This window comes from Littorina saxatilis, unplaced genomic scaffold (genome assembly GCF_037325665.1).
Source record: "Littorina saxatilis isolate snail1 unplaced genomic scaffold, US_GU_Lsax_2.0 scaffold_738, whole genome shotgun sequence".
Lineage (NCBI taxonomy): Eukaryota > Metazoa > Mollusca > Gastropoda > Littorinimorpha > Littorinidae > Littorina > Littorina saxatilis.
This window is the reverse complement of record NW_027127248.1, coordinates 33565-56064: the sequence shown is the minus strand read 5'-3', so window position 1 is coordinate 56064 and position 22500 is coordinate 33565. Positions and strand designations below refer to the sequence as shown.

The 22500-nt window shown below is 38.7% G+C and overlaps 2 protein-coding genes and 2 long non-coding RNA genes across 4 annotated transcripts in view; 3 read left to right on the top strand and 1 right to left on the bottom strand.

Moving 5' to 3' along the window:
• LOC138955706 (uncharacterized) overlaps positions 1 to 4391 on the top strand; it is an 8190-nt gene extending 3799 nt beyond the window's left edge. Inside the window, exons 4-7 of the mRNA XM_070327260.1 lie at positions 1848 to 1976; positions 2335 to 2449; positions 2695 to 2747; positions 3526 to 4391. Of these exons, the coding sequence (XP_070183361.1) occupies positions 1848 to 1976; positions 2335 to 2449; positions 2695 to 2747; positions 3526 to 3854 (626 nt within the window). The 3' untranslated portion in view covers positions 3855 to 4391. The remainder of the gene's footprint in view (positions 1 to 1847; positions 1977 to 2334; positions 2450 to 2694; positions 2748 to 3525) is intronic.
• Positions 4392 to 12533: 8142 nt separating this feature from the next.
• On the top strand, positions 12534 to 15275 carry LOC138955708 (uncharacterized). Its single transcript, XR_011452333.1, has 2 exons — positions 12534 to 12581; positions 13630 to 15275. It is a non-coding gene; the product is annotated as an uncharacterized lncRNA (long non-coding RNA).
• LOC138955707 (uncharacterized) lies at positions 12574 to 16579 on the bottom strand. Its single transcript, XR_011452332.1, has 3 exons — positions 16420 to 16579; positions 15745 to 15804; positions 12574 to 12968 (listed from the first exon to the last, which is right to left on the bottom strand). It is a non-coding gene; the product is annotated as an uncharacterized lncRNA (long non-coding RNA).
• Positions 16580 to 17044: 465 nt separating this feature from the next.
• LOC138955705 (CD109 antigen-like) overlaps positions 17045 to 22500 on the top strand; it is a 30417-nt gene continuing 24961 nt past the window's right edge. Inside the window, exon 1 of the mRNA XM_070327259.1 lies at positions 17045 to 17107. Within this exon, the coding sequence (XP_070183360.1) occupies positions 17045 to 17107 (63 nt within the window). The remainder of the gene's footprint in view (positions 17108 to 22500) is intronic.

Sequence of the window (22500 nt, the reverse complement as noted above, 5' to 3'; positions counted from 1 at the left end):
TCTCTCTCTCTCTCTCTCTCTCTCTCTGTAAATGAAACAAATCTTTGCCGTAATAAGAAATGCAATAGTGACATCAAAGCTAAATTTGTCAATTTAAGTCAGTATACACGAGTGACACAAAAACGATACAGCCATTTGAGGGTGGGGGTGTCTTTAAAAGGGGGTTTCCATTGTAAAACAAACAGCAATTTGATAAATGATACATTTGTTTTCGAACCAAACAAGTCGGCTGAAATCATGTCAAAGCTAAATTCTTTAAATGCGAGCATTATACACAGAAGAGTACTCAAAAGAAGAATGTACAGCAAGCTTATTACAATCAGTGAAACATGTCAGTGTCTGTATCAGTCAAACAAACCTGAAATCTTTCAGCCAAATTCTTCAATACAAGAATACGTACATACACATGAGTGAACTTATATATGAACGATACATCAATCTCATCATTAAAACATGAGTATTTCAAACGAATCTGAATTGTTGAAGTCGATTGTCCTCCATACAATAAATATACAATTTAATTGAAAGTAAAACTAAAGAAAAAGCAGTGCAGGCAAAATGTTCCCACTGAAAACCGACTGAGAGAGAGAGAGAGAGAGAGAGAGAGAGAGAGAGAGAGAGAGAGAGAGAGAGAGAGAGAGGGGGGGGGGGGAGAGAGAGGGGAAGAGAGAGAGAGAGGAGAGAGAGAGGGAGAGAAAGAGAGAGGGAGAGAGAGAAATAGAGGGTGAGAGAGAGAGAGGGGAAGAGAAAGAGAGAGAGAGAGAGAGAGAGAGAGAGAGAGAGAGAGAGAGAGAGAGAGAGAGAGAGAGAGAGAGAGAGAGAGAGAGAGAGAGACATGTCTTACTACAAAATCAACAGGTTAGTATTTTCAATAATAATAAAATTTAAAAAAGCAAAATTAAGCAGCATACAGACACACGCATAATTATTCTACAACTTTGCTTTTTTATTAACATGATTATAAGGTTTAAACAAGGTGGTTTTGAGATTGTAGCTCTCAAAAAACAAAGACCGGACAGAGGGAAACAGGGTGTGCCAGCGAAAGAATGGGCACACCGCGATGGCCGGCGCGCGGGTCTCGGTTACTGCACGTGTTGCGGCGCTTGGTGGCTCTATTCTATATCTCTGTGGGTACAACGCATACTCAAATGTAAACGCACATTTCAGAAAAACGCCACGGATGATATTCGAAGTAAGTATACTAAAAGCAGCAGCTGAAGTCAGATCAATCTCAACTTAAACTGTAATTTAATGCTGATGAAATTAAGCACAGTTGTACGACAAACTGCCACTAATTCAATCAGAAATTCCTATTTCAGATAGATATGCACTTAAAGCAGCCGCAAACTAACTCTGAAATAATGTTTGAATCCACCACCATCCCTTTTTAAGTTTAGACATACGTCTAAGTAACCTTCACGGTGCTTGCTTGGTCGTTGACAACACAGAAACTCACAAAAATGCTGTATGTCTGAAACTATTTAGACTTTTTATGTAATCCCCAATGTCATAGGATCTACCCATCGACCACTGTTCAGAAGATTATCCTCTAGAACAATTTGAACTACACAGTCCAGCTGATGTGGGTCTTGCACGACACATTTGGATTTGAGAAGGAAGTTTACAGTGCGTATGCCTAACAGGACAGCGCGGGTCGTGCACAACGCACACTCTGCAAAGAGTGTATACTAATTCGGATGGCAAGGGTCGTGTACATACGAACCGTTACTTTTAACCTTGAATAGCCTACTTCTTTAAAAAGTATGGGTCATATACGACCCACACCATTGGACTGCGTAGTTCAAAACATGACTCGGAGAAGATAAAGGTGTCTCAAATTTATTCAGATGGACAATCTACAACATCCAATTGTACACAAGCGTCAGTCACCACGATCTCGTCTACCACATGGCACCCCACTACCAGCGACAGAACATGTCCAACGTTGTCTACTGATGGCGACATACCGTCTCCAGGTATTGATCGTTCTCTGGCTAAGTTATAATGTTGTTACGCTGTTTGTTGGGCACTATCTCAGGATCCCTTAATATTATCATGCACAAGCATGTGTGTGTGTGTGTGTGTGTGTGTGTGTGTGTGTGTGTGTGTGTGTGTATGTGGGTGTGTGTGTGTGTGTCTGTATGTGTGTGTCTGTGTGTCTGTACGCGCGCGCGTGTGTGTGTGGGGGGGTGCGTGTGTGCGTGTGCCTGTGTGTGTGTGTGTGTGTGTGTGTGTGTGTGTGTGTGTGTGTGTGTGTGTGTGTCCTAATAAGATAATATATTTTGCTTCGATCACTTCTGAATGCACTAATACTGTAGTTTAATTCTTTCCCAGACGGCGAGAGTGATAATAGCGCTGCTGCCATCGCCGGGGTTGTGGTAACTGTCGTTGTACTCATCGTCGTCATCATCGTCGTAGTCCTTGTCTGCATGAGAAAACGTCGCCAAAGGTAAGGTCTTGATTTTTGTTGGTAATAAAAGAGCTAATGGCGGAGGAATCCTTTGTAAAGCTTCCGCTATTCTCCAACATATCTGTACGGTTTATAATGTGCCAAAACAACAAGATGTCAACACATTTAGTCAATCTGTTTGACCCCCTCGTCCCGATTCTTTGTCTATCTCAAAACTTGACTAAATGTAAAAAAAAAAACACAAGTTGTGCGCTGTTTCCTGAAGATGTTTGGCTTTGTTGCAGCAAACCTGATGATGAAAACAGAAACACCGAGGACCTGTCAATGACAACAGGAGGTAAGTACACTTCCGGTTATCAGGTGTTCTAATATATTGATTGCGTCTCAAACCTGCACAGCCACTGTTATGGGCCAATCCGTCGAAACGTGATGGACGTTTCAGAATATGCTCTCAAGTAAATTCTTCTTGTGTCTTCAAATTAAAGGTATCTGTCACTCATTGTAGATTTTCTTGCTTCCCATACCCCGTTTCTGTTCCAGCTGTAACATGTGTGTGTGTGTGTGTGTGTGTGTGTGTGTGTGTGTGTGTGTGTGTGTCTGTGTGTGTGTGTGTGTGTGTGTGTGTGTGTGTGTGTGTGTGTGTGTGTGTGTGTGTCATTGTCAATGTCATTGTCATTGTGTTTTATTGTTAACATAACCAAACAAGTTTTGCTTTTTTTCCACGAATGGAAACGAAGTGGAATAAAACTTGTAAATAAACAGCATTATTATCATCAACAACAACACAACAACAACAACAACAACAACAACAACAACAACAACGTAGATAGAGTCAACAACAACATAAACTACCAAGAGTAATCAAAGGTTCTCATAATAGCAAAAAAACATTCCAAAATCATGTTTAACCTTCGCCGGTGGTCGTGAGTCCGTGTGCACCCAGAAAGGTGTTTAATTAAAAATATCTTTTAAACTAGTTGGAATTTTTGAATGAGCTTTTAAGAATGCCTTAGGCACCTAAAAATCTCTTATGTCCTAAAATGTCAGCGATAAGTAATTAAAGAACATAAAGGTCACGTTGTGTTGTAATTATTATTATTAATATTAATCCGCAGGCCGCAGAGATCCCTCGAGATCTTCAGACACTTCCAACTACTATCTCACACCCCTGAACGTATATGATGGTTTGACCAATCGAAACCTCGAAGAACACGCGTATGCTGATATGACCAATCAGAACAACACTTACGAAGTCTTGACGCAGGACAGGGGAGATACCAGACCTTACGATTCGCTAGCTGCCCGAAATAATGCGGAACTGACAGAGCAGGGAGCAAGCGCGTGTTCCGAATACTACAACACAGTGAGTCCGCCAGGGTGGGGTTCTTCATCTTCAAAGAAAGCTCCTGCTACTTCAAATGGTTCTGATAATCAGAATATTTAGAGACGTGGAAAAGTCAAGGACCGTCAGAGTCCGGGTCTAAACGCGATTGTTTAATATGTGTTTATGAAATGTATCGGCAACCCGAGTCTGTTGACTCAGCAAAGAAAAGATCTGATTGCTATTCACCTATTGCTTTTTTCACAGCTGTGTTCAGTGTAAAAAACATTGAAAAAAATGAAAGTGTTGAAAGAAAGATAGACCTGAATTGGATTTTAATTTAATCAGGATACAGATATATGGGCGGATCCAGAGGGGGGTTTCCGGGGTTTCCCCAGGAGCTTCGCGCCCTTAACTGAACGCTTCCCATCCTCGATCTGCTCCTAAAAGAAATGTGGAACCCCACCCCCCCCCCCCCCCCCTCTTAAAAATGATGTGATCCGCCCCTAAAATATAAGGCTGGGTCTTTTCTTAAAATCTGCCTTTGAGAGATATAGAGAAAATATGTGTTAAGCATTGCTGGCAAAGTCTATAATTGGTTTGCCAAACATATCATTTGTTATATACTTCTTCTTCTTCTTCTTCTGCGTTCATGGTCTGACACTCGTGTTTTTGCACGAGTAGATTTGTACGTGTATGACCGGTTTTGACCCCGCCATTTAGGCAGCCATACGCCGCTTTCGGGGGAGGCATGCTGGGTATTTTCGTGTTTCTATAACCAACCGAACTCTGACATGGAATACAGGATCTTTTCCGTACGCACTTGGTCTTGTGCTTGCGTGTACACACGAAGGGGGATAAGGCACTATAGCAGGTCTGCACATAAGTTGAACTGGGAGATCGGAAAAATCTCCACACTTAACCCACCAGGCAGCCGCAGCCCGGATTCGAACTCACGACCTTCCGATTAAGAGGCCGACGTCTTACCACCACGCCACAGCGCCCGTCTGTTATATACTTACATAATTAAATATGTTTAATATAAATGTTGATACCACGTAATTTTACTTATTTTGCTTAAGAAGTTCCTTTATTAACGAAAGCGTGATTTTTTGATATGTTATATACTGTGAATTTTTATAGAGCTGTAATTTTGTTGATTTTGTAAATGTTGTGAATGATCGTTTTTTTAACATGTAAATATTGTGAATTTTCGTAAAACTATTTTATAAACATTGTAAGCATTGTGAATTTTCGCAGAATTATTTTGAAAATAATATTATTTATGGTTTGCACACAAACATTCTTTATCATCTATAAATATATATTGCGACTTATTCGAATTCTTGTAGAATTATTTGTAAGAACAAAACGAATGAGCCAAGAAGTGTATATTATGGAGGGCTTGACAAGAAATAATCATAGCTGGTAATAGTTCATTTGTGTGCGTTTGTATGTGTGTGTGTGTGTGTGTGTGTGTGTGTGTATGTGTGTGTATGTGCGTGCGTGTGTGTGTGTGTGTGTGTGTGTGTGTGTGTGTGTGTGTGTTCTAGATTATAATACGGAGGAGGTTACCTACCTATGAGGAGGTTAACTGCCTAATGGGGACTTTCTATGGAATGCAACACAATTTGGATAGAGACAAACACGAGTAAAACAAGACATTTTCACAGTCACAGAGTAAACTGTGCACGTTGCAAGAGGCATTGAGCAAAAATCCGCCTATTTTAAATCGCTCGTCTGACTTTGAGGAATGCCTCAAGGTTAGAATTTTACTCTGACAAACGAGTCTATAACAAACGAGTCCAGACCCTAGACGTCTATTTCCGTTACAAAACTCCTTTCGGAGACCAATATTAACCAAACCATCTATAGTGATTTTCCCCAAACGATAGTGAACTTGGCCAACACAAGATATTTGTTGTACTTAAAACGTACCGTCGGTGGTGAGTTTCCCCAAACGATAGGGAACTTGGCTACTACAGAATATCCGTTCAACTGGAAGAGAAGATCTGCCGTCTTGGCAAAGAAAAAAGGTCCAACTGGAAACTGACAGCAGAGTAGATTTCTTTTACGAGCTTAAACACCTGCTTGAGTATGTTTGGTTTGAATATTCACACAAGGATGCAGATGGTTTGGACATTATTACTATTTGTTCATATCTACTAAAAGAAGCTAGATTTAAACATTCTTGCCTACGTAGAACGTCACATGAGCACACCAACTGAGTTGTACAAAAATCAACGCCGGTGGTATGTTGTACCTGTCTTGTCAAAACTAATCAATTAAACAGGAGTATGATTTCGAAAAAAGCTAAATGTTTTGGCAAACACGAAGGCACAACCTCAACCACCACCACCACCACGAACAACAACAACAACAACAACAACAACAACAAAGAACAAGAAAATGACCGGAGCATGACACACACGAAGCATTCGAAGACAGTGACTATCGTTATCAAGTGTTTGTGCAACGAGAAGTGTGGACATGTCCATCATCACAAACAATTATCATTAAAGTACTATTCAAGTGCTATATTCTAACTTTAAATAATCCTTTTGTTAAAGATTTTACAATTCACCTCCAGGGAAAACATTCATTTATAGCCAATACAGAGTGTCAGTAATGAAATAGTGAGCTCCTACTCTCTAAAGTGTGAATGGTTTTCTTGACACAAAACATCGTTTTCAAAAGAGGCAACGAAGTGTAATGTGTTTGAACGAAAAAAGAAGAGCAGGATAACTTGTGAGACGTTTCTATTCACAGATTTTGGCTTCTGTGAGCGTCGTTTTTAAACAACAATTTTCCTCGCTGTTTCGTCTTGAATTTCATATCCTGTATTCTGTATTCAGTTACGAAAAAAAGGCGTGCTTTCCTTTGCAAGGTTTTACAAAGTTTATTTTGGTCAGGTCGTGTGCACGCACGCATGCACGCACGCACGTACACACACATACACACACATACACACACACACACACACACACACACACACACACACACACACACACACACACACATGTACACGAATACTCCAGACATCACAAACACTCACATTCAAGTACCTCATAAAAAGACAGATGCAAAAGAATGTGCAAAACACGTAACACTAACTCATCCGGTTTGGATTTTAAGAACACACTTGTTTTCCGATACTTTGTAAAAAGACCTGCGTGCGCCTTGCAATATCGTGTTGAACGATTAAGGAAGTTAGATGCACACATGCAGGTAAGTACGTCACCGTGTGCATGCTAAGTCAGTTGAGTCTCAGGCCTTGGCACAATACAGCTGTGTGGTTATGCTGGCGTACTTCTTCCGGATTTAAAGGTAGGAACACGTTTCAGGTGGTTTATATACTTTTAAATACGTTGTTGATAAATACGTCTTGGAAATTATTACGGCTATTTATTCGCCCCAACCCCCTTCCTCCCACACCCCCCCCCCCCACCACCAACAATGATTTAGATAATAAACTGTCCTGTTTAATATCTGTTTAAGTTTAAAATAATTATGTGATTAAGGTATGATATGCTGCTCATGGTACAAGAAAAACAATACTCATAAATAAACATTGCTTGAAAAACGAGGGCCATTGGTTGACTTTATAAAATAAAATATTAAACAAATATACAAAGCATCTTACATAGTGTGTCCAGGATGATTAGTATTATCTTGTGTTATAATGGTTAATTGTTATTCATAATCATTTTCGTTCAACCCTGGTAAATTTTGAGTGTTACGACCAAAAATATGGTCAATTTTCAACCCTGGAGAAGCCTCAATGACGCCCCTCACTGACCTCAGTCTCTGGTCAATCAGGTGAGTCGTGAATGCACGCTTCTCACATTATGTCAGGTATGTGTTTCACTGCTGTCCTCGGTCAGGTTCTGTCCAGTGAGCGTGCCAGTTTTAAGAAGCACTAGAGTTCACACGAATATGTATTAATATGTGACGTTAAGCGTCGGGCTCTTTTCGGGTATAAGTGTAACTATTTTTCTATTGATTTGTGAAGAATTACGTGTACAGGGCTCAAATCACAAAGGTTGGAAACAAGTCATGTTTACAGAAGATAGGACTAATCGTCCTAACCAAATTTTCTTATCGATCACTGTATAAACGTTGCTTTGATTTATTTTAAATATTAAAAAAACCTTTCATTATTTGTTTAAAGTACTATTGTTTGGCAAATTACTGCCCATATAACTGTCCCCACACGTAACATCATGATAGTTTGAAATGTACCAACCAATATCATAGTGTTGTATAAGAAAACATATATCTATTTATTTGTCGCATTTCGTCCTAGAAAATGTCATAGTTGAGCAGTTTAAGTATCGTAAACAAGGAGTCAACAAACCAACTGTCCATGTGAACATTATTCTACCTGTTAATAACGGTCCTGGTAGGATTGTAACCTCTTATGCATTTTGCTGTTTCTGTGATTCAAGTTGACGACAGGCAATGAAGAGTTTTCGATGGCAGTGTTAAAGGCATATGTACGCGCTCCCGTGTTTACAAAGTGTACTTTGCCCATAATCGATGTCAAACGCACCATAAGACCATATAATGACGATATGTCACCATGCGCGGACCATAATACATGCATTACAGCTTGTTCTAGCCTCTGAAAAAGTGAGGATGTCAACAAAGCCGCGGTGTTAGCTCCCTTGCATCAACGTTACATGTGTTGCCAAATCTATAAATAGGACGATCCAGATCAAAATGAAAATTAACATATCTCAACATTGAAGGGGTCATTCGGTTGGCGACAGTCGTGGCGTGCGGTCACGTTTTTTTCGTCGCTCCGGTACACGGCAGTTGTTACAGTGAGCACTCATCGCTCTTCCCGCTGTCTACTCTTCGCGACCTATTGCGTCGTATGATCACCGAATGTGTTAGCTTTTTATTTTCTCATTTCTTCTCTTCTCTCTTATGAAATATCATGGCCTCGAGTGTTAACCCTGTTTTTCTGAAAAGAAGAGACATTCCCCTGTCCGACAGTGACAGTGTTTCTGTGCTTGAAGTGTGTTTGGCTGCCGAAAGAGTTTCTGGACGAGAGAGTGTTCTCGGAGCTCAAGAGATTCGGGGGCTGTGGAGGATTTACGCAGCTACCAGAGAAGCATGCAACACTCTGCTTGTTCAAGGTTTGAGTTTGAGGAACGTCGCCTTAAAGGTATGTGGTGAAAACCCTTTTTCGTTGCGTGACAATCTCGGCATTGAAAAGCCCTCTACTAAAGTTTTCATTGACAATCTCCCTCTCTCGGTAGCCGACTCTGAGATCGAAAACTCACTTGTTAGTCTCGGGTGCGAGCTCCGTTCAGGAGTTAAAGTGTAACTAAACAAGCAAAAAGGAAAAACATCGTTCAGCAACCTTTACACTTTGATATGAAGAAGGGCCTCATATACTGTCGAACTGCGAAAAAAAAATTTTTTTCTCTCACTCGGACACTGTTTGACGGACATGTGAAGTGCGCGCCAGGAACGACAATCTTCTTAGTTTACCTGATTAATGCCCTTAATTTTTGGTTCTGGTACTTTCAGTTCCGGCTGTTGTCATCAATCTACCAAAATAAAAGATCAAACGGAGTTTTCGATTTTTATTTCATGGTTCAGAAAAATATTGCTTATTTTCTGAAGTCAACCGTTTTAGCGAATCTTTCTTTGATTCTTAAAAGTCATTTCAGATTTTTGAAAAATAGTTAACGGTTAGTAATTACCAATACATCGTAAACAAACATATCGATTGGTTTTGGTAAGAAGACACAAGTGCGATGAATGTGGTACCAGTATTTTTTGTGGTAAGTAAGGATGCATTTCTTTGCTGTAAGCACATTTACAATGCACATTTAATCTGTTTAGCAACATAAACGAAAGCATGGTACAGTGCCGCTTGTTTGTGGTCTATCTTTTCGCGGCAGATGCGTAACAATTAGGGTCTCAGTTGGAAAAAGCTGCTCGGAACCAGAGCAGATTTGGCTTGGGTTCTTTGAGTGTGAATGATCGACGAGTGGCTTGACATTTTTAACGAATCATTACTGTAGCCTACTTGAAACCATCATCTGTTTCTGAATTTGTCATCAGTTATGATTGAGCAGTCTCATAGGAATCGTCCATAAAATGTTAAACCGAAAAAGGGCAGACGATTCTGAATCACACAGGCTGCTGTACAAAATCAGATCTAAAACGATATTTTGAACTGCGACGTCTGCGTAAATGCCCTGTAACAAAATACCTTGTCCTGGTCATGTGTATACACATCAGCTTCTATTGGGAAGATCAGTATTTTATATTAATCACAAATACAAGATTAGAAATAGTTCTGAAGATCGCCTTTGATTTCAGTTTCAGCGGCAAACTAGCAGATCTGTCCAAACCGGCATCGTTTCATGGTTGAAACTTGAATAATCCCAAATAGATCTGAGTGGGGGTAAGTTTTATAGTATTTCAATTTTTTACGGCAGTTTTATTTAAAGATAGTGTAGTGGATGTCTCTGGTGAAGACTACAGTTATATGAATTTTTTTGTTGTAATATTAAAATGATTGTTCTTTATTTACACAATTGAATAATTTGTATTTATTTGTTTGCAGATGACGGCATACTGAGTGCTCCAAGAACATACGCCTGCTGGCATTTTGTGTCTTTTCTGAAGACGTCGAGGCAAGCAGAAGTCACGGTCCTGGCCACACACACACAATGACATGAACAAGAAATGATATTTTTTCATGGGCATATCCAGTATTAAAACTTTATTACCATGCAAACGCAACGATAAGAATTTAGAGAAGGTCATCGGTCACACACACACACACACACACACTGGGCGGATCCGGCCTTTGTATTCTAAGTGACGATTTTGGAAAGAAGTTGGCTAATTAGTTTGCTCAGGTTGCGCCAGATCTATCAGTTGTCCTTGTTGTGATTCAAATTTTTCTTCTTAATATATTTACTTTTTTGGAAGGTGTATTAGGGGATGTTTCTTGGCTCGGATTGATCCATTTTCCTTGTTTTTATCAACATTTGTCGGACCCCCCCTCCCCCCCCCCCAAGGAGGTTGAACGCTTCGCGTCTTTAACTAAACGCTTCGCGTCGTCAAATTGTCCCTAAAAGAAATTTGGAATCTCCCCCTTAAAAATGATGTGATCCGCCCCTGCACACACACAAACACACACAAATAGAGAAGTAATAAATGGATACAGTTTTTCTTTATTTAAATTACAATCAGATGTGGTCGTAGAACAGGCACTGTAAACAAAACCTAGCATGATATACCACTTGTGTGATGTTTCGGTCAATATCTTTATTTTCCTTTCAGAAAAACATTGGCGTTTTGAATGTCAAGGGAAGTGATACAAATGCTGCAGCGGGCTATCAAGAACCCGAAGGCAAACAAGGTAAATACCTACTTCTGACATTAGTTTACTTATTAACTCTTTCTATACTGGCCAGTATCTCCCCAGTCTCTCCCCAGAAACTGGCCATTTGCATGGGTTTGCAAAAAAATTCTCAAAAATAAACAAAACAAGATGCAGCCTTCAAACTCATAGGTTTTATTGTGAATATATTGCTAAAACATATGCCAAAGTTTGGTTTCATTGTTGTGAAAAAAAATAAAAATATGATGTCCAGAATTTATGGGTATATTTTACGCAATACGAACAAGGGGGTATGTATTTTGACTTAGAAGCATTTTTTCTTATGAAGGCTCTGTTTGCAACAAAACTGTTTCTGTTTACTTGTATGAAGAATGTGCTTACACAAAAACATAACAAATACAAACTGATTTTCCATTTGGTGGTCCATGTCCGAAAAATCTGATCACACACCATGTGGTCGACATGCAGACCTGAACGGCCAGTGTATGGTGGCAGAGTTGGAAAATAGGAAAAGATGCCAATCCTTCATCAAAAACCGAAGAAAATCGTCATTGTAATAAGTTTGCTTTATTCTAAATCAAACGACTAGGATAGATGACAGACACAACGACAAACACATTCAATTCTATGTAAAACATACACAATGCTCACGTTAACAAGCTGGTCATAACAATGTGCCCATCGTGCATGAAGTGTGGCTTTGGTCGGATCAGTAGCCGTGCTTTGTCTGCGATACTAAACATGAAATTTTGTTAAAGCGACGATTTAGCAATGTTGTTGTTGCTGCTGCTGCTGTCTGTTCTTGTCACGACATCTCGTTTTTTTCCCTCCTGATTCTGAGAAGAAGCTGTTTAATTGTGATATCAGGCCTAGGAACCCCTGATTTTCACTTGGAGCATTCTCAAAGAAACTTAGCGTATGTTAAGAAAAATGAGTGTTCTCCACACTTTGTCTTTTGTTGTTCGTTGTCGTTGCATGTCTACCGTTCCACAGCCACCTACTATAGCTGATGGGGTCTATGTCGACCAAAAGAACGGGATTCACTGTAGGTCGAGTTCCTGTAGGTGGATTCTCTGTATACCTAAGACTTTAAAATTGGCAATCTTGTATACAGGGAATACCACAGGGTGTAGTTCCTGTAGCGTTTTGCTAATATCAATGAAAGTCACGTGATGCTTAGCGACATCGTTAGAATTTGATGTTTTTCGATCTTTTTTTTGATATTTCTTAGAAATTCGAGTATGGTTTGCAAGTTTTATTGAAAATCTGCACCCTGTGGGATTCCCTGTATACTAGATTGCCAATTTTAAGGTCTTAGGTATACAGGGAATCCACCTACAGGAACTCGACCTACAGAGAATACCACTCTTTTGGTCGACATAGACCCCATCAGCCCTACTATAAGTGCAAGTGTTAAATGACGTACTATTTCCACAAAAGACTGCTTGCAGAGAATCATGTGATGCCAATGACAGGTAAGGACATGTGGTAATACATACTACGTTTTGGAACCAGGGAAAATGCAGCACAAATTATTTATCAACCAAATTGATTGACTTGTGCACCACGACAAAAGTTTTCTTTGATCCATAAAAGGTCTTTTGCCAGAAAAATTGCTCTGAACATCAAGTACCCTGCAAGGTGTCACACATTTACATTATTGAAATAAAAAAGAAAACACACCAGTAACCAGGTTAGGTACGTTAATATCTATAATCAATATCTCGGCACGTTACTGCCTTCTTCGGGATGGTAAGCTGAACATTATTGAACAAAATAATCGGTTTAGATTGTATACTTTGATTCCTGAACGAAGAAGCAGAGGTACTGCATACAACTAGGACTGTAATATCAGCTTTTGCCTGAAACACACACACATACACTTATAAAATTAATGCAATGTCATTGTATGAAGCCAGAACAATCACTAACTTACATAGTTGGTCACACAATTACCCATCACTGAACAATAAATCGAAGTCGGGTGGATTCAATGACTAAAGCAGTAAAGGCTTTGAAAAAACCCTCATCACAAAACATCCCCCCCCCCCCAAAAAAAAAAAAATTAAATAAATAAATGAAATAAAACAGGTTGTGTATATAGCGCAGTAAACACCATGCAGGTACAAGCAAAGATTTGACAGTGATTATCCTTGTTTTATATAGCACACATTTTCTAGTTTTGATCTCTCTCTCTCTCTCTCTCTCTCTCTCTCTCTCTATCTCTCTCTCTCTCTCTCTCTCTCTCTCTCTCTCTCTCTCTCTCTCTCTCTCTCTCTCTCTCTCTCTCTCTCTCTCTCTCTGGAAAGTAATTTATTGACCTGTGGGTTATTTGCGTTTGTATACACATTGGTGATTCGTAAACTATGTTGAAAGAGATTGTCAAACAATATTATATGGGGTGTCTTAAAAAAAATGTATATCAACAAAATCTGTCATTATTACCAGGCACACGGTTTTAACAAAGCTATGTCACGGAATGCAACATAAGTGGCTTAAAAAGTCGTGTTTTTGTGTGTGCAGGATATTCGCTAGGACAGGACCTCAAGCTGAACCAGCACAACAGCGATGCATTCTTCCATGGCTTCCACAAAAGTCTTTCACCTATAGCGGGCATTGCATACAGATAAATTCTTTAGACCAATTATACCTCTGTTCCCATGTTAAACATGGAATAATTATGGACAAATGCGAGGACGTTAGCTTTTTTTTATTTTATTTTTTTTATCATTTTACTTATCATTAAAACTTGTTTAGATTTCGATTCGTAAACCATTTACAGTAATCCTTTGTTTTTTAACTTTGTTCATCTTACCACAGTCACTTCGTTGTTTAGATTTATCATTAAATTTGTTACCATTATGCAGGAAAAATGTAGAATAAAACCAGGAGAGCTTTCGGTAGAAGATATTTCCTGTGTCAAAAGTTAATGCTTATTCTGATTGATGGGTGCTCCAAACTAAGTTATTTTGACTGCCTTATTCGAATTCATTTCCAAGACAGGGCTGAGAAGTGGAGAAGCTTAGGAGAATATCGTAAAAATTGTCTGGGTGTTTATGCAAAACTTTCGAATATGTCAGATTTTACTTTAGAGATTTTAAATACTGTTAACTGACAGAAATGCTATAAGTTCTACACCAATTGACTGGATAACTTCATATTCAGCATACTTAAACTTGATTTTATGCATGTGCAGTTCACAAAGTGGCAAATTTGTAGGTTAAATTATCTAACTTTTGCATCACCAATGACACCAACGCTTTCGTGTCTGAGGATTGCCCTGAACCTAGCTGTAACTGCATGCTTTCTTCAGGTCATCGATAGCCTGGGGGTTGAAGGGGATGTTTTTACATACTCAGACATTCAAAATAATCAAAAAGGTAAAAGCCTGAAGGGTTTAAATTAGGTAAAAATGGCTACCGCTCAATGTCAAAACTCGTTCTGTTTAGTCGACCCCCGAATTTGGAGAAAAACATTAAAATTGCACAAAAGTCAGACCATTCAATTTAAAAAAATTGCCACTTACTGGAAAGGCAGAACATAAACTGAAGTTAATGAATACCATATATAAAATAATTGGTTCAACAGATGCAGAAGTAATTTGCATGGTTGTGGGTGTCCTTTTTAGGGGGGTCAACCCTGTAGAAGAGACGATTTTCTTTAATTATCAATCCGTAATATATTGTTTGTTATGCATACAAGATTAACATTGACAAATACTTCAAGACTCCTCATTGATCTTAAGAAATGTTGTGGTTTTTTTTGTTACTGACTGATTCACTTTCTATTCACTTTACTCTACATAAGTCACGACAAGAAAAGCAAGGGAGGTAATTTCTTCGGAAGAGGTAATTCTCTCCCCTCAGAACGATTGTTGTAGTTTGTTTGATTTTGTTCCCTTCTAATAAGTATTATTTAAAATAGATCTTTACATCTTGATGTGAAAGGCGCAGTACCCCCCTCCCCCCAGGATGTTAAATTCTAGGTTGTGTCCATGTAAAATCCTGATCCTAGTCAAGATCCGAGTTGGTTTTTCATGCAACTGTGCCTCTTTATGCCACTCAATTAGACATACTTTGCAATCCATAATTGCACGAAACTAAGTACAGGAAATACGTTGTTGTCGTGTTTTTAATATTACATAATGAAATAAAAAAATGTCACAACTGGTTTCGTGTTGGGCTTTCTCTCTCTGTCTGAATCTCATAATTACTTACTTCTGAGGCCTGAAATGTGTTGCAGGCATTGTTCAGCTTACATTTATTGTTACAATTTTTGTGGATATGTTATTAAGTGTGTCTGTGTTTCTATCATTCGTTATCAGTGTGGTTAAAAAAAAAAGCACACGTCAAAGTAATTTACCCTTCATCATTATCAAAACATGCAGATACAGGTAATAAATATTTGTGATACTTTAAACAAATACAATGTTTGTTTGTTGCGTTTTTTCTTTTTTTCAGAGCAAACACACATCGTATTTGTTCAAACGTGTATATTCTGCACTTTCTAATACCCTGCATGGATCTCCAAATCAAGAATAATGAAAAGGCGTCTAATAGCCCTGCAGCACTCACACGAACATGATAGAAGCTTGCATGCATGCACCCAGGCTCGCTGTCTTCGGCTAAAAGAGCTTACCGTTGGATCTTCGCTCAGACAAATGTAGCTGTCTTGTCCACTTGCTCCTGTCGCATAGATCTGCAATGTGCAACATCATCTTTGATTAATAAGTCTGAGGCACCTGTAGACAAACACACACGCGCGCACATTTGCGAGAGAATGCACGTCAGTCTATTCAATCAAACAGTATAAAAACATACCACAGACGTGGTGGTGGGAACTGGACATTCGCCGTATAACAAAATCAAGAGATTCATTTGTGTGTGTATGTTTAATCAAAAGTTCATCTTGCGCACATTCAGTCTATATTGTAACAGGACCCATCCCGTAAAAACTTCGAACAGATCTATTAAATTCTGAAATCCTTGACAAGTTTTTTTTCAATCATCTGTATCTGACCGAAGTAAAAAAATCAAAAAATCAGCCAGTACACGCATCTACCCCCTTACACGACAATACATATGTGGCGAAAAAAGGAATCGAGAGGGGGGGAACAAGGAATAAATTAGATCCAGAAATAATTCCACTTCATCATTCCAAAATTCAAGTGTGAAGTGATCAGATACTGTGGTAAAGATACGTGCTTAGTATCACAAATGAAAATACAAGCCCTAGGGTTTTAAATCAAGGAAACAATTAAAGTTAAGGAAAGATCAACAGAAATGTCGAGAACATGTAAAATATTGTACTTACAATCTGTTTCAGCATGCTCTTCGAATAATAATCTCCCAGTCAGCCTCGTGCTTACGACTTCGACAGGATGTTGCCTCTCACGCTGAGCCAGTACATTTGGAGTGAATTCAAAGGCCAGAGATGCAGTACAAGCACATTAGTTAGATCTAATTCATTTACATTGCTACCTTGCCCTATTTATGGCTATTTCTGTTGGTAACATCACACATGTGGCAAGCAGTGCTTGTTGCCGACTCTGCTGGGACAGGCAGCAGACGATTTTATTTAGGAACCAAATTCTGATTGGTTAAAACATAAAACCGGAACTCAAAGTACCACTTGTTCTTTGGAAGTATCAAATCAAGAACAGATAAGCAGGTAAATCTGAAATGGGTTCAGCACTTTTAAAAAATCGTAGTAAATCAGAAAACACAGTAAACGTTGGAAAAATCGTCCAGTATCGCTTCTACAGGTCTATACTTGGACAAAACATAAAGCAATTCAGTAAAGCTGACACTTCAAAATGTCTGTTTAGTTACACTTTAAGCAACAGAGAGCTAGAGACAAAGATGGAAAATTGACTCGTTTTCTGACCGGGGGTCGTTTTGTCTTCATTACTGTGCCCCCTGTCCCTCTCGAGAAAACCATGACTGTAAGCATTTTCACCGCTGCTGTTTATCATAGGGAACAGAAGTCCGTGCCGAGGAAGGTAGTGTGCAGCAAATGTTTGTTGGATGGGCACCATGTGTCAGTGTGCGAGAATGAAGTAGTTTGCAAAGACTGCAGATTACCAGGTCACAGACGTGGCAGTCCTGACTGCCAGACAGCCACCGAAAAAAAAACCTCGAAAACCGAAACTGCGACAAGACACGAGCCGGCAAACCGAAAAGTCCTTTGAAGCTGAAGCTGAAACTACAACAGACGAGCCGGTGCAAATCTGTGACAGGGCTCCGTCCTCCACCATCAACCGTTTCACCACCCCCGATTTTTTCGCGAATTTTCGACCATCTGTTCGTACACCGAGAAGTGCTACGCTGTTGGCAGGATCGCGAAGCCGCTTGGAATCTGTGAAAAGACACCGATCACAGGACCGCAACCTTGATTTCTTTTCTCAGCCTCAGAAACAGCAGAAGTGCGCTGATGTTAACAAATCACCAGCCAACGTCGACATTGTCAACAAAGAACAAAACGCCAAAGAAACCGAGAAGGGATGATTATGTCCCTTGTTGAGAAGATGTCTCCCCCCTTACGACTACTGCATGTTTAATGGACTGTGACTTCTGGCCATTGCGATTTGGATGCGAGTTGGAACTACTACTAAAACATATTAATATTTTAGTATGGAAAATTTACAAATATTGTCCTTAAATGTTCGAGGATTGAGAAATGTTACTAAAAGGAAAAAACTATTTAGTCGACTGAGAGAAGGAAGATATGACGTAATTTGTATTCAGGAGTCTTATATTACACAGGCAGACGTAGCAACGTGGAAAAAAGAATGGGGAGGTGAATTAATCTCGACTGAAGGAACAAAACACTCCAAGGGTCAACTTATTCTTTTAAGAAAGCAGTTTTCCTTCGATTGGTCCATCGAGTGTCAGCATGAACGAATTGTATCCATAAACCTGTCTATTAATGGAAAAGAAACAACTATTTTTAATGTGTATGCTCCGAGCACTTTCAGAGAAATGAAAATATTTTTTGCTGTTCTTACTGAAGAGATCAACAAAAGTAATTCGATGATTAAAATAGTTTGCGGTGATTTTAACAGTGTTAGAGATAACAACCTCGATATCATTAGTGGAGAAAAACACCCTGCCGCACATGTCAAACTTTTCAACTCTTTTGTCGAACAGTGTGGTCTAAATGACGTCTGGCGTATTTTGAATCCCGAGACTAGGGAATATACATGGTCCAAAATAAATATTAACAAGTTTATAGCCAGACGGTTAGACTATATTTTTACAACGGAAGAGGGAATGGACACTGTGATCGAGACTAATTTAATGTCTGTCCCAACATCCGACCACAGAGGTGTACGTATTACACTAAAACTCTCTAACGGCAAGAAAGGACCGGGTTATTACAAATGTAATAATCTGCTCTTGAAAGATAAGCAATATGTGCACAAAATTAATAGTGTAATTGACACTTACCTTGATGAAAATAAGCAGGAGAACCCTGAACAAAAATGGGAATTATTAAAAATAAAAATAAACGAGGAAACGATCCGATTCAGTAAGCAACGTGCAGTTTTCAATAAAAATAAGCAGATTGACACGTACAACAAACTTGAATCTTGTGAATCCGATCTTGCTAGGGAACCTGATAACGTCACTTTACTAAGAAAACGCGAAGAACTTAAAATTCACCTTGAAATTCATGAACAAGAGCGATTGAAGAGCGCACAAACGAGATCTCGAATTAAATGGATTGAGGAGGGGGAAAAGAACACCAAGTTTTTCCTCAATCTAGAAAAAGTACGGGCAAATGCAAAACTTTTTCCGAATATTGAATTGGAGAATGGAGACAAGATACATGACCAATTTGAAATTTTAAAAACACAAAAAGAATACTATGCAAACCTCTATAGCCGTGAAATAAACATACCTGATTTGGTTGTATCTAACAGTGTTGACAACTTCCTTGGCGAGTGCGAACTTCCTAAATTAAGTGAAAACGAAATGCAACAATGTGAAGGTATAATTACCATTGAAGAAGCCTCCAATGCTCTTAGGATGATGAAAAACGGGTCTTCGCCCGGTCTGGATGGTCTGACTACTGAATTTGTTAAAATATTTTGGTGTAAACTGAAGGATGTAATTGTGCAATCCTTTAATTACTCTTTTGATCATGGTTCTTTGTCATACACCCAAAGGGCAGCAGTATTAACCTTATTGCATAAGGGAAAAGATTTGCCAAAAAACAAACTTACAAACTGGCGACCCATCTCACTGACAAACACTGATTACAAAATTTTAGCCAAGTCTCTTGCAAATCGACTGAGCAAAGTAATAAACAAAGTGGTCAATGAGGACCAGGTCGGTTATATGAAAGGAAGGCATGTCTCATCCACTATAAGAACTATAGACGATGTGATTGAATATTGCAGAATTAATAGGAAACCTGGGATTTTATTAGCCTTGGATTTTCAAAAGGCATTCGACAGTATATCCAAAAAATATATGATTTGTGCATTTCGTAAATTTGGCTTTGGAAAAGATTTTATACAGTGGGTAAATGTGTTGTTTAATGAAACCAGAAGTTGTATTGTGTACAATGGGTGGCTGTCGGAAAACTTTGATGTAAAATGTGGCATTAGACAAGGATGTCCGTTCTCACCGATGGCATTTATTATTGGTCTGGAATTTCTGGCTATACGATTTAGGCAGAGCAACGAAGTAAAAGGCCTTAATGTAACTTGTAGAAATATTTTAAAAATTCTATTATACGCCGATGATATCACTTTGTTTTTGAGAGACGCGGATGACGTTACAATGGTTCTACAGATTATAGACGTATTTTCTGAGGTGTCAGGCTTGTGCTTGAATAAGCTAAAGTCTGAAGCAATGGGAATTGGATCAAGTAAAAATATCAATTTTAATTTTGAGGTAAAATGTGTTCGGCAGATTAAAATATTAGGAGTAAACTTTAACAGCGAGAAAAGCGCATCCGAAATTGAACTAAACTGGTCAAGTAAAATTGATAAAATTAAGCAAAGCATCTTCACTTGGGAAAAAAGGAACCTGGGCATTCCTGGAAAAATTTGCATTATCAAAACTTTTCTGCTCTCGCAGTTAGTTTATTTAATGCAATCTATTTGTATCCCTGACAAAGTGCTGCAGGAAATAAACACAATATTATATCGTTTTTTGTGGAGGAAAAAAGATTGTAATAAAAAAGCATTTGAAAAAGTAAAAAGAGTTGTTTTAAATAGCAGTACCGAAAAGGGTGGTATTGATATGATAGACGTCAAAATGATGCAAAACTCCTTCTTATGTCAATGGTTAAGCAAACTCTCATCTGGCAACCTTTCATGCAAATGGACATGGATCCCAAACAAATATTTTGAAGGGTTCGGTTGTGGCTTTGCCTGCTTTACTACAGCTATTCGACCGTCTAAGTTTAAGGGAATTGGAAGAATAAAATCGATATTTTGGACAGCTGTTGCTCGAACATGGTTAGAACATAATACAATTTCTCAGAACGATTGCGTGCAAGACAACTGCTTATGGAACAATCCAAGTATAAGTTATCAAAATAACGTTCTGTATTATGAGAACTGGGCCCGGTCAGGCATTACGTATGTAGGAGACATGTTAGATAATCACGGTATCAAGTCCTATCCCGCTATCCAAGCAAGTGTTGACGCTTCACCTGGCCTCTACATGGAATATATTGTAGTTCGATCAGCAGTATCTGAATATATTAAGAAAAGCAATTATGATCCTAACCAACCTGTATCGAATAGACAAAACAATCTTCTTTTCAATAAAACGAGTATTAAAAGTGCCAGGCAATTCCGTGAATATATTGTTGAAGAAAAGTACACTACCCCGAGATCTATCAACTTCTGGCGTGATATGTTTGGCATTAATGTCGACCAGTCACATTGGAACCTGGCCAAAAATGTAACCCAAGAATCCAGATTAAGAGAGCTGCACTGGAAAATATTACACACGATTTATCCAACAAATGTTCTTCTGTATAAAATTGGAATACGAGATAGTGAGAGATGCCCCTTCTGTCCAACCGAAATAGATTACGTTGAAAATTTTTTTGTTAATTGTAAGAAAATAAAAGTGCTATGGAGATACGTTGAACAAATTATTTATGAGAAATATAAAATAAGAATAGTCTTTGGAATAGAACATATTTTGTGTGGTTATATTAATGGTGCTGACTCAATAAAATGCAAATATATAAATCACTTGATTTTGATAGGAAAGATGTGCATAAGCAAATATAGATACGGAACTCCCACTGATATTATAATAATGTTTGACAAAGAGAAACAAATACGAAACGTAGAATAGTGTATCATATATACTTCTTTTCTGGCTTCCCTCACCGCCCCCTCTTTCTTTCGTTTCGCTAAAAGGAGAACGGTACCGGGGTAAAGGCGGAACTTACATTGTTACACTTAACACCACTTGTATGAAAAGAGAACTGTTACTAAGAAAACTTTAGCACGCTTACAATTTGCTTTTCCTCTTACTTATTGTGATTGTTACTATGTTAACTCCATCATGACACCGCCACGAACAACACTTAAGTCAACCCAAACACAGACATATGTAAGACAATAACCAACATTAAAGATGCAAGATTTTGTCCATTGTAGAAAATCACATACAATTGATAAATTTATAAAACGCCAATGAAGAAGGACGCTCAGCTGTAGAGAGAAAGAAAGAAAGAAGAGAAAAGGAAGAGAAAAAAAAAAAAAAAAAAAAAAAATTAGGGTTTCATTCTTTTTATTTATTTTTCAGCTTGAAGCGGACTGCATGCAACTGAGGCAAAAAAAGAGAAAAAAAAACATTGAAGGGGTCCTAGACCACAATATTTTGCAGGGAACTTAATTTAGCATGTCTCCAGCTGTTGGTAAAGCAATTAGCGTGTATAGTCATCGAGTACATATGCCTTTAAGTACTCAGTTATTGTACTATGCATAATGCATACAGTATGCTTCACAATACAGCTCTGAAATAAAACGCAGCTGTTGACTTGTTGTTGTTGTTGTTGCAACGCGGAACTTCGTAACCTTACAAAGCGAGACCTGGTGGCATTTGGCATCGTTTCTGAGACGTGCGGACGCTTTACAAAACACATCAAAGAGCTTCTGTTACATTCTATTTTCCGTCTTGCTTGCCGATCTTATTTCTTACCTGTTCACAAAAAGGTTCCCACTCTGCACATGAAGTAGGCAGGGTGTAGATGTCTGACACGTGTCATCGTAATAAGATATGTTTTATTTAAGCCCAGACAGATCTGTAGTGGTGCAAGACATCGCTTACACGGGCAGCAAAGTAACGTTTCATTTAATGATATTGCACTTGAGTCATCCTTTTCTTTTCTACTTCACAGATCACAGAGTGAAAC